A 16,259-nucleotide genomic window follows, 5' to 3' on the forward strand; every position below is an offset into this window, starting at 1 on the left:
TCTATAGATCTATAAAGTAACTGTAAGGAGTGTGATTGTGTCCTACAGGTGTGGTGCCCAATAGTCTGGGTCTACACAGCCTGCAACCCAGTCCAGTGGCTCCAGACAGCCAGGCTCAATCTCCCACTCAACTGCAGTACCGCAACAAAGTCCAGCACCGCCGATTCTCCATGGAGGTGAGTACTGTCTCATCTCATCCTTCTCCAGCTCTTTCCTTTGATGGAGAACCAGTGATCCTAACAGAACAACACAAGCTCTGCTTGTAATCTTGTCTGAGTCCTTAATAAAGTCCTTGCCAGAGGCACAAAAGCCTCGTTATCAAAAGCTTTGTTTCTCTGTAAGGTGACACCAGGTAAAATAAAAGGAACTAAAGAGATGGCAAGTTTTTACAACTTTTGCATTCCCCATTTTGTGATGGAAATGATATGAATATATATATGAAAAATATATTACAGCGCTTTAACGAAAAAACTCAATGTTTCTCGGGGGAATGCAGTATGTTTCCAGTGCAAATGCCATCTAGAGGGAACGCAATAGTTTTGAGAGAGAACGCAAAGTTTCTCAGGAAAACGCAATACTTTTGAGAGAGAACACAAAGTTCTTGCAAATCTGAGAGCTGGCTCACTCCTTCATAGGCTGCAGTGCTAGGTAATCGATATCTGCCAGCCCAGAAAAGTTAGTAAAGACATCGTTAAAATAGTCCAAGTGACAACAGTGGCTCAACCTTAAGTTTATCAAGCGACGAGAATACTTTTTGTGCGCAAAAGAAAAAAGACAAATAACGACTTTATTCAACTATTAATTTTCTTCTGCAGAAGTGTGTGGGCCTCTGAGTGAGTTCACGTAGTGTAACAGCGCAGCGCTTCTGGGTTGTATGTCAGAACGTAGGCTCACTATAGCCCCTTTCACACAGATATTCCGGAAAATACACGGATAAAGTGAGCCGGGTAAAATTCGTTTGATTTTGGTTCATTCACACTGCCAGTGATTTTCCGGAATCAGAGAGTGCGTTCACACACAACCCGTAAAAATCCCGTAAAGACATGTGACATCGATGTGACTAGTAATGTCTCAGCAACGTCTTAAGTTTGCTTATGAGCTGCGATTTCTCTCTTGAGAAACCACGCTTGTGCATTTTTTTCTCTGATTCGATCAAACTTGCGCATTACGTACCGTTTCACAGCTGGCAAACGATCCCGGCTTCAGTGTCATCACTACGACACGGCATTATTATGGCTTTTGTTCACACAGCGCGCGTTCCGGGACTGAACATGCCAATGTTACTAGGTCCCCAACCCGGCATCAATCCCGGGTCGTGTTTGCGTTCACACAGAAGCAGGGTATCTGCACAATTTTTAAAGTCAAATTTAAGGCTTTTTAAGACCTTTTTAAGACCTGAAGAAATCAAAATTAATACCGTACATTAGGGGTGCGCAATACTGACAAAAATATGTCTATATATATTTTCAAAGTTTTGTTGATAATAATTAGATGATATTTTTCTGATTGTGTTTTTGTACTGGTATCCCGGCTGGTTTAGGCCTGTTGTTGACAGCAGACCCACGAAGATATTCATAATTTTTATATTCTATAGTGGTCAGTTCACAGCAGTGACAGAAATTAACATTTTTATTAAGGGGCAATATTTTCCACCTTTAATTGATTTCCAGGGGCATTTTCACCTATATATGGACATTGTTTCTAAACGTATTTAGAGGTATGCATCACCTTTTATGTAAAATTCGAACTTTCAAATTAAATTAAATTAGAATAACACAGTACCAATGTCAAATTAAATAATTAAATTAAAATCCATCCTTGCAGTGCAGAGCAGAGGTGACACAGAAGCGGCATCAAAACTGGCATTACTATATTTACACTTCATTTACAATTGCATAAATAAAGCTATTCAATATTTAAATATGAAATGATTTATAATTTTAACATTTTAATTAAAGGATACTTTATATGAAACTGAAACCACCAGTAGGTGGCGGTAAGTCACTGTCTTAATAAGCGAGTTGTTGGAGTCAACTGATTTGTTCAAACGGCTGATTCATTAAAAAAACAAGTGATTGTTCATTGAATCGTTGAAAGGATTTGTTCAAAACGCGGATTTCAGTAAAAAAAAAAAAAAAAAAAACATCGCTGTCTGTTGGACTACGGCTTCATTATGAAATTCTCGTCTGCGATATAAAGTGAAAATTGACAATATTGTGTCCAAAAAGTAACTCACAATGTTAACTTTATTTTTAATTTAACTGTTGTATAAAATAAATAGCACATTTGCAGTTGTGCAAAGGAAAACGGCACTCTTGCTCATGTGATATTCTAATATAACAACATAATATGATGTAAATATAAGACAAAAACTCATTTAGGGACACCTATAACTGCACTGACACATCACGCAGTGAAAGCAAGCATGAGAGACAAACGCGATGTCAGCTCACACTCGCAGTGCCTCGTACATAGTTAAAACAATGATTACAATATCATCATAGTTCACAGACAATATCGCACACTCCTAAGCACATAAAGAATGAACTTACAATTAAACTGACATTTACTCGTTTTCTTCTCTCCTCTCGCGTGCAGGAGACAGACGTAGGCTAATACTGCCGTAAGTGACACGAATTGTCACGTGAACAAGCAAATCCACAAAGATAGATTTAAAAAAATAATACGTAGGCCTACGCTAATTACATTTTAATTTCGAAAGCATTTAGATAAGTATAAGTCAAAGTGTCATCTAAAATTTAAGACCTTTCATAAGTAAAAATAAGACATTTTTTAAAAAAACATGATTTTTAAGACTTTTTATGGCCTTAAATTTGAAAAATCTAATTTAAGACCTTTTAAGACTTTTTAAGGATCCACGGAGACCCTGAGAAGGCGTTCTGGCAATTTGCCGGCATCATCGCGCTGTGTGAAAGGGGCTTATTAGTATCACTATCACTATTAGGCCAATAGTGAGCCTACGTTCTGAAGTACAACCCAGAAGCGCTGCACTGTTACACTACGTCAACAGCTTAGGAGAATGACATGGAAGAGAAGAGATGGTTGAATAAAGTCATTCTTTTTGTTTGTTTTTGCGCACAAAAAGTATTCATTGTCTTTACTAACTTTTCTGGGCTGGCAGATATCAATTACCTTGCAGCCTATGAAGGAGTGAGCCAGCTCTCAGATTTCATCAAAAATATCTTAATTTGTGTTCCGAAGACGAACGAAAGTCTTACGGGGTCGGAACAACATGGGGGTGAGTAATTAATGACAGAATTTTCATTTTTGGGTGAACTAACCCTTTAAAGGGATACTCCACTTTTTTCGGAAATATGCTCATTTTACAACTCCCCCAGAGTTAAACAGATGAGTTTTACCGTTTTAGAATCCATTCAGCCGAACTCCGGGTCTGACGGTACCACTTTTAGCATAGCTTAGCACAGATCATTGATTCTGATGAGTCCAGTAGCATTTCTTTCAAAATGACCAAAGAGTTTCAATATTTTTCCTATTTAAAACTTGACTCTTCTGTAGTTAAACCGTGTACTAAGATCGACGGAAAATGAAAAGTTGCGATTTTCTAAGCCTATATGACTAGGAACTACTCTCATTCCGGCGTAATAATCAAGGAACTGTGCGGCTGTACCATGGGTGCAGCAGGCGTAATGATATGACGCAGTGCCTGAAAATAGGTCTAATAGGTTAGACAAACTTAGTCCCGGTCACGTTGGAAGAAGTTACCGAGCTGGGGACTATTTTCAGGCGCTGCGTCATATCATTACGCCTGCTGCACCCATGGTACAGCCACACAGTTCCTTGATTATTACGCTGGAATGAGAGTAGTCCCTAGCCATATAGGCTTAGAAAATCGCAACTTTTCATTTTCCGTCGATCTTAGTACACGGTTTAACTACAGAAGAGTCAAGTTTTAAATAGGAAAAATATTGAAACTCTTTGGTCATTTTGAAAGAAATCCTACTGGACTCATCAGAATCATGCTAAAAGTGGTACCGTCAGACCCGGAGTTCGGCTGAATGGATTCTAAAACGGTAAAACTCATCTGTTTAACTCTGGGGGAGTTGTAAAATGAGCTTATTTCCGAAAAAAGTGGAGTATCCCTTTAAGAGAGAACGCAAAGTTTCTCGAGGGAACTTAGTATTTTTGAGAGAAAATGCAAACGTTTTTGGAGCATCTTCCCAAATCATACTGGGCTCCGTACAGTTTCTGGCAAAATAATGTATTAATCAAAATGTATTTCTATAATGCTTTTCACAATACAAATCATTACAAAATTCAGTAACATTTACTTATTTCATGCATATCGGTAAATGTAATCTGTAAATTGTAATTCAGTGACATATCTATGTCTCACAAATAATAGTGCTGCATTCTACCTGCTAGAAAAGTGGATTCAAAATAAACCATGCCAATTGGATTGTCGAATGTCAAGAACAGACTAATCAGAGCCTGCACTAGGCTCCTGCACTGATCATCTTCCTAGTTCTTCTCCTCCTCCACCATAATCATCCATGCGATTCTATATCGGGTGTACGAGAGAAAAGTCTCGGTTGGAGGCGCATGAGAAAGATGGAGTCCATCATTAAATGGAGTGGAAGTATTACCTGTAAGTTAAGTCTCGAGCAACAAAAGACAGACTCTGCATTCGGAGTGTTCTTTGCCTCAGCTGTCAGCTTTCTTATTCACTGGGCATGAATCTACAGGGGGAAAATTGGAATGAATGCCCTCTCCCATTTTCAAATGCGACAGCTTCTTTCTGCTCTCGCGAACCTTTTATCTGCACCACGCACCCTTATTTTATTCCCACGGGCATGACGGGAGAGCGCCGAGGAGAAAGGGAGGACTTTTTATTCCTTGGTTTTATTGAGAATTACTCGCTAGTTTTATTGCACGTCCGTACAAACTCAGCCACGAGGCAGAGCGGGAGGATTCACAGGGAATGCTCTCATTTTTCAGAGCACATAAGATTCCCCCTCATTGCCGGGCTATTTCTGGGCCTCGCCTAACCGTGCCGATGAATCGAGTTACGAACTAACTCCATCAGAGCTTCTTAAATGCGAGAAGATTGTTGGAGATACTTCAGCTCGTTGCATGATACAATACTTTGTCCTATCCTGCCTCGGCGTATTGAGATTACGCCAGAATCCTTTATTTAGTGTGAGTCTTCACAAGTGACAGGTTCTCATTGTCATGCCAAGTTCACCTTGGTAAGAATAGTCAGCTCTGCCTATAGGCGTAGAGTTGTGTTTTGTGCAGTGGAGAAAGCTGTCATATTCAGCTTGACACGCTGTGCTTTATATGTGTGCAAGCTGAACGCTAATAGCTGACAGCTCTTTGATGTGTGTGCAGGATGTAACTAAGAGGATGTCTCTGCCCATGGATATTCGTCTCCCACCGGAGTTTCTGAAGAAGTTACAGATGGAAAGCACTCCACCATGCAAACCTCTCAGTCGCATGTCCAGAAGAGCCTCACTGGTTAGTAACCAAACTAAACTCACACAGATGATTCGTTAGAAATCAAACAAGGATATATCATAGTCTAAGTTAATGATAATATCTACATACTAACCCAACCCTACTGATGCAATACAACGTTTTTCATTTAAAATAGAATAGAAAGATGTAATTATTTTCTTGGAACAAAATAGCTACAGTAGCAAAAACCTGTCTATTTACATTCCAAAACCATGAGAGCCTCCTAACTATAGGCCACATTTCTTTGGCATCACAGACATGCTATTTTTTTTGTCTGACAAAATCTCCAGCAACTGTATTTTTGCAGATATTACAATCCCAGAATGCATTGCAGCATGTAAAAAAATCAGGTTAATGTCATGTATGATCACTAGGGATGTAACGAATATATAATATAGTATATAGTAATAGTATATAGAATATAGTAACGAAAAATATTCATGATTCTGAAGCTGAAAATACAGAATTATTTTAGACGGACATGCTTGCACTCTGTTACTGACTAGATGTGTTTAAAATAATGTAGGCCACTTTTTACTGGTAACATAAGACATTATCAGGACCCACAAATATTCCCCCATTGCATTATTACACATTATATTCAACATTATATATAGTAGTTAATGTAGTGCTGACACTAAAACTCTGTAAACTTTTTATTTTGGGTGAACTATCCACGATTGTTACGGTTTTGTATTGCGATATATATTGTGACTCAATATATTGTTACATCCCTAATGATCACATTATATCTTAGTGAGTACCGAAAAGAAAGAAAATGGGATTTTTACATCCAGAACCTGACTTTAATACTGTGAAAAGTGCTATACAAATAAAACTCAACAGGTTTGATCACTTTCACTGCGTTGGCCTAGCATATCTGTCTACATTTGTATCCTTGGCATGCCTCTCAGCTAAAAAAAACACTGATTTATAACACAACATAAGGCGCATTTACGGCGTAGCTGCAAGAACTGCAATAGCAAACATTACCGTAAACGAACCATAACAGAAGCCCTTGCTCGCTCCACTCCACATTAAACAATCCAAGCATTCCTAATAATCGCAAACATTTACAGTTCTAGCTCTTAAACACGCTCAATTGCATGTGTCGACAAGATTGATTCCAAGATATGGCTCCCAAACAATTCATAAATGTTTGCAGCAAACTTCTTGGTAACACAGTATTCCATTCTTTTCCAGTCGGACATTGGCTTTGGGAAATTGGAGACCTACGTGAAGCTGGGCAAACTAGGAGAGGTAAGATGTTTTCTCTTCGCTAGGTGAAGACAAAAGAATCTATAGGCAAAAATGAAGAATGTTAAACAGCAGTCTTCAAAATGAAGAATCAAATGTGTTCATTACGAGATTCCCTCCAGGCGATTACAGTGAATATGAGTCGTGTTGAATTGTGGATTCTGATTTAATGGACTTTTTTTTTTTTTTTTTTTTTTTTGCCATGAAGAGACATCAGTCTCTAATATGCTTAAAGCTGTACCGCGACTAGCCCGTCAATTTTCCATTAAGTGCAACAAAGCATGCTCATTGCAAATTGTGAGAAATAATGTACTACATACAACCCTGAGGAATACCATATGTGAGGAAAAACCTGAATATTGGAAAAATACTGGACACAGACTGCAATGAATTCTCTTCAATAACGAAACAAATAACGGTAAAGCAGGTTTATATCTTTGTATCAGCAAGTTATAAACTTTTTCATTAGCGTCTAAAATGTGGTTTCAGCTCGGTGAATTTCTAGGCCTGGAAAAGTCATGGATATTAAAAAACAAAAACATAAAAAGTTCATGGAAATTCATGCGATGTGGTTTTTCTCTAGCTATTCTCAGCTCTAACATATTCCATCAGCTACAAATTGCTCTTTGTGAGTGAAATATCTGTAATATCATATTTAAAAATCCTTATACTGTATGCATGTCATTTAGCAGACACTTTTACACAAATACATTTTTGGGAATTATAAGTCTTCCTATGTAAATGTGATGAGATATATTTCTTGGATATACCCCAAGTAAGGTTTTGAAACGTACCTACATTACCATTAAACATTTTGGGGTCAGGGTATTTGAAAGATATTAACACTTTTTTCAGCAAGGATGCATTAAATTGAGCAAAAGTGACAGTGTAAACGTATAATGTTACAAAAGATTTATTTTCTAATAAATGCTGTATTTTTGCACTTTCTATTCAGAGAATCCTGCATCGGTTTCAACAAAACTAAGCAAATAGTCTCTAACCAAACTAGAAACTAGATCAACATGCCTATAGTGTCGACTGTCGAGATCCAATAGATTGCAGGTCTGATGTGGTTTCAGAGAGCACAAATAAAAACAATGTTGAATGCAAAAAAGCAATGCAACTATTAAATATATATTTTTCTACTATGTTGTTGTTGACATCAATGATCATGTATCCAGACGATCCTTTAGCACATTGAAATTGAGATATCTGGAAACCCAATGTGATTGGTCATATTGTTGGGTTTATGCAGTTTATGGTAGTAAGAATAATGCATTATAATGTTTGCTTTCAAGGACATTTCTATTTGCTTTTATAATTTAAATTATTGTTTTTTGGTGTTATAAACTAAAATCTGTGTCCTTAAGCAAAACCAGTTTAGAACCACTGATCTATTCTGCACCGCTCCCATTTCCCAGAAGATTGACATATTTGTTTCTTCCTGTCTGTCACACAGGGCACATACGCGACGGTATTCAAGGGTCGCAGCAAACTCACAGAAAACCTGGTGGCTCTGAAAGAGATTCGTCTCGAGCACGAAGAGGGCGCCCCGTGCACAGCCATACGGGAAGGTAGCGTCCTTCTCTCTCACAGTTGTTCAAAAGCCAGATTGTCACAAAGAGTATACATTCTTAACTAGCGAGCCACAGGCGTCTTCTTCACCCAGCCTGAATCACTCCATCTAAATGAGATGGAGTACGTGAGAGGGGTTGCTAATGAAAGACGAGGATATAAAGCAAGGCTGCCACCCAGTGGCTGCTACACACACACATCTAACGCAGCTCACGCTAGAGGGAACACACACACACAGGCCCATGAGGAAACACAACACTGTGATGCATTGCATTACAGAACATGTCACTGGAGGTCAGGGTTTGGCAAAATGCAGAAACCAATTCTTTTATAGCTCTGGGACTTCATTCAAGTATAAACTTTGTTTCAGATCTAAGATTTCTGCTGCTTTTTCTCAGGACAAAAATCCGATAAGCAGGAGACAAATGCATTCATTCTCCCATTAATCTTTAATTGTTTTACATTGCATTAAAAATAGGGGTAAATTAGAGCATTCTTACAAATCCATAAAACCACTCATTAGTAACGTAAAATAACAAATACATAAATTATATTAAACATTAAGATATATAGATATCAAATATGCGTATTTTATTAGTTCTAGGTCATTTAGTTGAATTAATGATTTGTGTGTGTATATACACATACATATAGGCTGCATACACACATACACACATACATACATATATTTTACATGTTTCTGTAAATGTGACCCTGGATCACAAAACGAGTCACAAGTCGCACGGGTGTATGTGTGGCAATAGCCAACAATACATTGTATGGGTCAAAATTATCAATTTTTCTTTTATGCCAAAAATCATTAGGATATTAAGTAAATGTTCCATGAAGATATTTTGCATGAAGATATAATTTCCTATCGTAAATATATAAAACATTTATTTTTGTGAGTGAATGCAGCACAATCTCGAACTTAAAAGGCAATTTTCTCAATATTTCGTTTTTTTTGCACCCTCAGATTCCAGATTTTCAAATAGTTGTATCTCTGCCAAATACTTCCCTATACTAACAAACCATACATCAATGGACAGCTTATTTATTCAGCTTTCACGTGATGTATAAATCTCAGTTTCAAAAAAATTTACCCATGTGACTGGTTTTTGTGGTCCAGGGTCACAATAGCAAATATTTTGGATGTTAATAGATAATAACATTTTATTTTTCAGTATGAATTATTAAAAAGTAACAGCAGTTATCATCTTTCTTATTTGAATGAAAAGTCTGCATCCTGCTTTGGCTTGATTTAAATTCAGGAACTGGATTAGCATTTCAATTTAATTCTGAATGTTGCACACCCTGCTGGAGGTTATTGTTGCAGCGGCTTATTGTCATATTCTTGTTGTGTTGCGACAGTGTCACTGCTGAAGAATCTGAAACACGCCAACATCGTAACACTCCATGACATCATCCATACAGACCGATGTCTCACCCTTGTCTTTGAGTATCTGGTAAGCCACGTCGCACAGCTTTTCTTTTCAGTGTCGACAACAATGGCAGGCAAGCTCTTACCCCAGTCTTTTTTCAATCCCATTATGCTTTGTGATATTGGGTGGGGTGGTATTTGAAGTATTTCCCTGTTCACCTATTATAAGCAAGATAACAACCCCATAAAAGAGGCCAGGGCCGTTTTGACGTCATAACCTAACTGTCTTTGCAGGACAGTGACTTGAAGCAGTACCTCGACAACTGTGGAAACCTCATGAGCATGCACAACGTTAAGGTAACAGCTCAAAGACCATCGAAAAACAATCAACAAGCTTACCAATTAAAAGTCAATAGAGCGGTTTACATAGACAGCAAAATACCACAAGAGAGACGTGCCTCGCAATTGATTCTGACAGAGTCTGACATGTTAACAAGTTGCTAAGATAACAACAAGCAGTTTGTCAATAGATTATGAGCAAAACACTGCTGGACAACATGATCACAGCCAATCAGAAGATATATTTAAATGTAGAGTTATAACGAGCAGGATTTTGCACCAATGAGATTTCACTGGGCGGGGCTTCCAAACAGACCCAGAGAAGCAACAGCGATATTCACAAGATCTCATTAGTGACTTTTTCTTTTTTATAAGGAAGACTTTGATGGAAATTAGAGCATTGGAAACCCATAATTGACTAATTAGTTTGTTTAAATGACTAATAAGTCAATTTATTAAAGAAAATTAAAAATAAATGAAGTATAGATCTCTAGGTGACATTTCAAACACTGATTAACGGCATCTAATGATTTGGAAATAGCCCATATGTTTTATGATAATGGACAATTTAAACTGAACAATTAATAAATTATTAAAAACTACACTTACAGCAAATAATAAACGTACCTAATTTGATAGCTAATAGCTTTTTGCATGTCACTTTATCAAGATGTGCCTGGATAAAATGCAGTGTCAGGCACAAATAAAATAAAAAGTCTTTATACTAACTTCATCTATACTTGTCAGTATTGAATTAAAAAATATTGTTGAATTTTCTCTTGACATCTGAAAATTTTGCAATGAATTCTGGGATTGCGTTATTTGCGGTTGATACATGTGATGTTGCCTTAAAAAAAAAAAAAGTGGTATCTTAGAAGGAAGCTGCCTAGATTTTGGATGCAATAAAAAGCCGTCTTTGTTGGTGGTTCAAGTTTTAGAAGCGCTAACATCTGCCTCTCTGTCCTTGTAGATATTTATGTTCCAGCTTCTTCGTGGTTTATCATATTGTCATCATAGGAAGATTCTCCACCGGGACCTGAAGCCTCAGAATCTGCTCATTAATGAAAAGGGAGAACTCAAACTGGCAGACTTTGGTGAGACTTTCTTACAAGACCTAAATATTCATAGATGAATTTACTTTGGTGTGCTATACAGAGAATATCTAGATTGTTTTGGTTTTTTTTAGCACATTACTCAGCAGCGGTCTCCCATGTGCCTCCCCATCTTATATTGGCTCTTGGCTGGGATTCTGGGTTTCCCAGCAACGTCTGTTCATCGCCTTAACTATCCGTCTTATCTTGCTTGTTAAGGTTTGGCCAGAGCAAAATCAGTCCCAACTAAAACCTATTCGAACGAGGTTGTGACCTTGTGGTATCGACCTCCTGATGTTCTACTGGGCTCCACGGAGTATTCCACACCGATAGACATGTGGTAAGACGTTTCTCACATCAACCGCTGCTAGAATACATAGAACACAGCCGTGCATTACAGTACAGTACGGCATCAGCCACAATGTGCTGCTAACATTATGAAACCATGCATGGAGCAAAACTATTGATACTGTTTATACACAATGCTCATAGAAAATTTAACCATTTGCAAAGACCAAGTTACCAATTTAATTTAGAAATTAGTTGAATTAGTTAAATTATCTTACCTTGGTACATTAAAAAAATCTATCCATCCATCCATCCATATTGTGCACACACACACACTTTTATGTTAGATGCGATTAATCAATTTGACAGCACTACTATTATTATGAAGTGTTTTAGATGGCTGGATTGTAATGACCATCAATGGAACTTTTTTGCTTTTTCAGCACTCAGACACATTCAATTTCAGTCCATTTCATTTATTCATCATCTCATGTCAAAATAACTAAATGAATGGGTTCATATATCCCACTCATGAACTTTATGAAATAATACATCAGACTACCTTTTGATCACGCCAAAGAGCTCTTGACTGTTGCTCGGTCCACCAGAAGAAACATTAAGTTCGAAAATTGAATTCTGTCTTTCCTGACACAACCTTTTAACGTCACATACGCACTCTGACACACGCTCCTCGGGCAACCTTGGATAGCTGACACGGACTCGGACACAAATGCTTTTTTAAAGCTAAGCCGATAAAAAAAATCCCGTGTTGTTTAATCCTCAGGATTAGTCCAGTGGGCTAATCAATCCGAGCGTGACAGCAGCCACATGTGTCTTTCCCGTATCTCCACCTCACAGCTTTCCCGAGACAACCCTCCAGTCAAGCAGACGTCAAACTGTGATAGGAGAATATTCTCAGATAAAACATCTGTGACAGTCCTGATCTGATATATTCAAATGATGTCTGCGGGGTTCATTTAAAAGATTTGACGTATAGAATAACAGCACTGAAATGATGGATGATGGATGTCTCTGTATGTCTAGGGGCGTGGGCTGTATCATGTACGAAATGTCGACGGGGCGTCCCATGTTTCCTGGGTCGACTGTCAAAGAGGAACTACACCTGATATTTCGGCTCATGGGTAAGAGAGACATTTCATGTCACTTTAATTATGTATAAATTAATCATTTATGGTCATTTATGGCACTTAAAATGCTTCATGTTGGTTGGAAATAGAAATTATATAGTAGGGATGCACTGATATGAACATTTTGGCTGATACGATAACCGATAATTCTTTATATTCAAAAGCCGATAACCGATACATTGGCTGAGAAATCGAAATTTGAGAGCCTGATTACAAAAACAAAAGCCATGTCCCAAGCACACAATTATAATGATTTTGATTTTGATTATAATGATGACATTATAATTTTATGTAGCCTTAATGACAGACTTGCGCTGCAAAACTTCCTTTTTAAAGTGAGTGCAATCATATTTCAAGCAATTCAAAAGAATCATGGAGAACAGTGCGCATCTGAAGCGTCTCCGCTGAAGGAAACAATCCATTATTTATTGGCTTTAATACATTGGCCCAATGTTCTTATCGGGCCGATAACATTAAAAATGAACATATATCGCCGATACCGATATAGTGCATCCCTATTATATAAGCATATCTAGAGAATATCATATGCACTGAAATAATTATACCATTCAAAAGTTGGTTGGTAAGGTGTTTTTGAAGTCTCTTATGCTGTATTTATTTGACCAAAAATATAGTAAGAATAGTAATACTGCAAAATATTACTATAATTTTAAAACTGTTTTGTTTTCTATTTGAATATATTGTAAAATGTAATTTATTCCTGTGATGAATAGCTGAACAGTGTCACATGATCCTTCAGAAATCATTCTAATATGATGATTTGAAAGTGAAAGTTACTTTTGTTTTGATCAATTTATTGTGTCCATAATTGGTGAATAATTTTTTTTTTTTTTTTTTTTAAACAAAACTTTGGAAAAGTACTGTACTTAATTAACACAAGCTTTAAATACTTCTCTACTCTAATGTTGCCTGCCAGACTTTTGACTATTGGCATAAAAACAAAAAGTTTGCAACGGTGTTTATCAAGCATAAAACTGGTAATTTGTGCTAATTGCACGAATTTGGTTTTATGTGAATCACTAAAAAATTATTACAAATAATTACCTTGTATCCAAAAGGACTTTTCACCAAAAAAACTTTACTTACTACTAAGTGACTTACTGGCAAGCCATGTCAGATTCAGTTATTACGTGTAAAAAGCAATTGTTCCAGCAATCAGCAATCTTGTAAACATGACAACCTGCACTTCGATTCCAGCCAACCAGATCATAGCTTGCCAGATGAACAAATTATCTGTAATTTTTTGATAAAATATGCATCAGGCGGTCAGTGATCAGACTGTGGGTGGTCCATAGGTGCACGTCTGAAGCCTAATGGAGGTCTAATTATCTCACTGTAGGACACATACTAAAAAAAACAACTTTTTCCCGTAACCAGGCACCCCAACTGAGGAAACCTGGCCCGGAATCACAGCTAATGAGGAATTCAAATCCTACCTGTTTCCTCAGTACCGAGCACAAGCGCTCATTAATCATGTGCCCAGGTACCACAGAAACACAGCACACTGACAGAACAAACACACACCTGTATCTATAAAAAAACAATAGACGACTACAGTTTGTTTTGCATGCTATGAATTATAGATATAGTGAATATTATAATATACAAGCTATTTTTTTCACTTCAAGGCTCGACACGGAGGGGATAGACCTTCTTTCGGCTCTATTGATGGTGAGTGAATTGATCTGAAACATTAAAAATGGTGGATTATTCTGATTTGAGCTACTGTAGAAACATACTTCATGCAAGTATGCAAAGTGTGAAGGCTTGGCCCATGCGTCACAAGTGTGTGGGTTCAAACATACTCAATAGAGTTACAGTGCAGGTAAACCAGATAGGATACTTTTCAGGTAACTAGCAATACACATCAAAATATACCGTGCATATCTTTTATGTACTTGCATAGAGTACATCTTTACTGAAAAAGCAGATTTTACACGTGTACACGGCTTTCCTTTGAAATGTCGAGGAGGAGCTAATGCAATATGAGACGATAGATTTAAGCAATGAGGATTTACCAGTTTATGTCAGATGCCAGAAACAACAGCCTTGGAGGGATGTACTAAGAATAATCTAAAAACACACAGATACCAGTCATCAGTGATACAGCAGAGACAAAACAGGAATATTACTGCTTATTTTTATAGAAATGTGTAAGCAAATCACTACCGATACATCGGATAAAGTGTCCATTTATTGTTAATAACACTGCTGTCCAAGAATCATGATTCTCAACAGATGATAACAATAACCCTGGGTTGCAAATACAGGTATGCAACCATGCTTTAAAGTTAGTTGACATATTGATATTCACACTTTTTATTGGTTAATATCATGTCATGCTGATAAATGCCACCATTTGGGAGGTCTCCATATACAAATAGCACCCAACAAAGCCATTACAGCTCCATGAACTTGCGTCACTATAAACACTTTATTTATGTCATCTTGAGCGAGAAACACATTTCTGGAACATTTTAAGCCTGTACAACAAATGTGACCATTCCGGAAACAACACGACTTTGCACAAATGTTATGGAATCAATAATAGTGTTAATTAATGAAATAATAATAATAGGTAAAACTTTACAATAAGGTCTCATTTGTTGACATTATTTAACGTATTAACAAACATGAAATAACAATAATCAGTACATTTGTTACAGTATTTATTAATCTTTGTTAACACAAGTCAACAAAAAAATTGTTCATTGTTTGTTAATGTTAGTTTACAGAGCATTAACTAATGTTAACAAATAAAACTTTTTGTATTAGTAAAAGTTGAAATCATCATCAACTAAGAATAATAAATGCTGTAGAAGTATTGTTGATTAGTTCACGTTAACTAAAGCAGTTTACTCATGTTAACTAATGAAACCTTATTGTAAAGTGTTACCTAATATTTATCATTATTAACCATATTTATGCCAAACAACACAGCCCCGTAATATTTTAAAAGCCTATTAATTATATATTATTGTGTCAAAAATCTAATAATTATAAAAAATTATGATTAAAAGATTAAATTAGTATTGTTATTGCAGTCAGAATGATTATTCAAAATTTTAATTTATGTTTAACAGCAAAAATTCCTAGTATTCTAATAATCCAATCATAATGCATTGTCAAAACTGAGAAATAAATTATAATAAAAAAACAACTACTAATCAATAAAAAATATATATCTGTAGGCCTACTAATCATTTAAAATCAATCAATTGTAATTAGTTTAAAATTATAATAATTAAAAAATCTGTATCAGACAAAAAAAATTGTTACCTTCTATATGAAAACAGAGGTTTGTGTGTGATTTCTAACAAGCACACAGCGCTTGTGCAGAGGCCAGTGAGGTGATGTTTAATGCCATGGCCCTGCAACCGTCTTCAGCTCCCAATCCCCGGGTGAAGAAAAGCCCTTGTTAAGAGTTTGGCTGGCGAGATGGAGTGAGCTCTGAAGATAATTATGGTGTCAACTTCCCTCTCTGCCTGCTCTCCTCCAGGTCCAATTAGTTTGATACGGGCAGGGGTGTCAGGCGCGGAGCATTATAGTGTTATTAAAACACAGGTAAACAAACGCAGGCTGACACCTCGTCGCTTCACTCAGGTACAGGCAAGAGTAAGGACCTTTCAGAGGAATACAGTTCAAGATTATTTGGGGGAACGA

The 16,259-nt window shown here is 36.9% G+C and overlaps 1 protein-coding gene across 2 annotated transcripts in view; it reads left to right on the top strand.

Moving 5' to 3' along the window:
* The window catches only part of cdk18 (cyclin dependent kinase 18), a 54,797-nt gene that overhangs the window by 32,274 nt on the left and 6,264 nt on the right, over nucleotides 1-16,259 (top strand). For both annotated transcript variants that reach the window (XM_084396028.1, XM_084396029.1), the window contains 11 exons: nucleotides 49-176; nucleotides 5,371-5,496; nucleotides 6,700-6,756; nucleotides 8,213-8,327; nucleotides 9,700-9,794; nucleotides 10,004-10,066; nucleotides 11,019-11,142; nucleotides 11,359-11,479; nucleotides 12,472-12,569; nucleotides 13,974-14,079; nucleotides 14,225-14,267. In XM_084396028.1, the coding sequence (XP_084252154.1) occupies nucleotides 49-176; nucleotides 5,371-5,496; nucleotides 6,700-6,756; nucleotides 8,213-8,327; nucleotides 9,700-9,794; nucleotides 10,004-10,066; nucleotides 11,019-11,142; nucleotides 11,359-11,479; nucleotides 12,472-12,569; nucleotides 13,974-14,079; nucleotides 14,225-14,267 (1,076 nt within the window). The remainder of the gene's footprint in view (nucleotides 1-48; nucleotides 177-5,370; nucleotides 5,497-6,699; nucleotides 6,757-8,212; nucleotides 8,328-9,699; nucleotides 9,795-10,003; nucleotides 10,067-11,018; nucleotides 11,143-11,358; nucleotides 11,480-12,471; nucleotides 12,570-13,973; nucleotides 14,080-14,224; nucleotides 14,268-16,259) is intronic.

The sequence above is a fragment of the Rutilus rutilus genome, assembly GCF_951802725.1.
Source record: "Rutilus rutilus genome assembly, chromosome: 22".
In the NCBI taxonomy this organism is placed as follows: Eukaryota; Metazoa; Chordata; class Actinopteri; order Cypriniformes; family Leuciscidae; genus Rutilus; species Rutilus rutilus.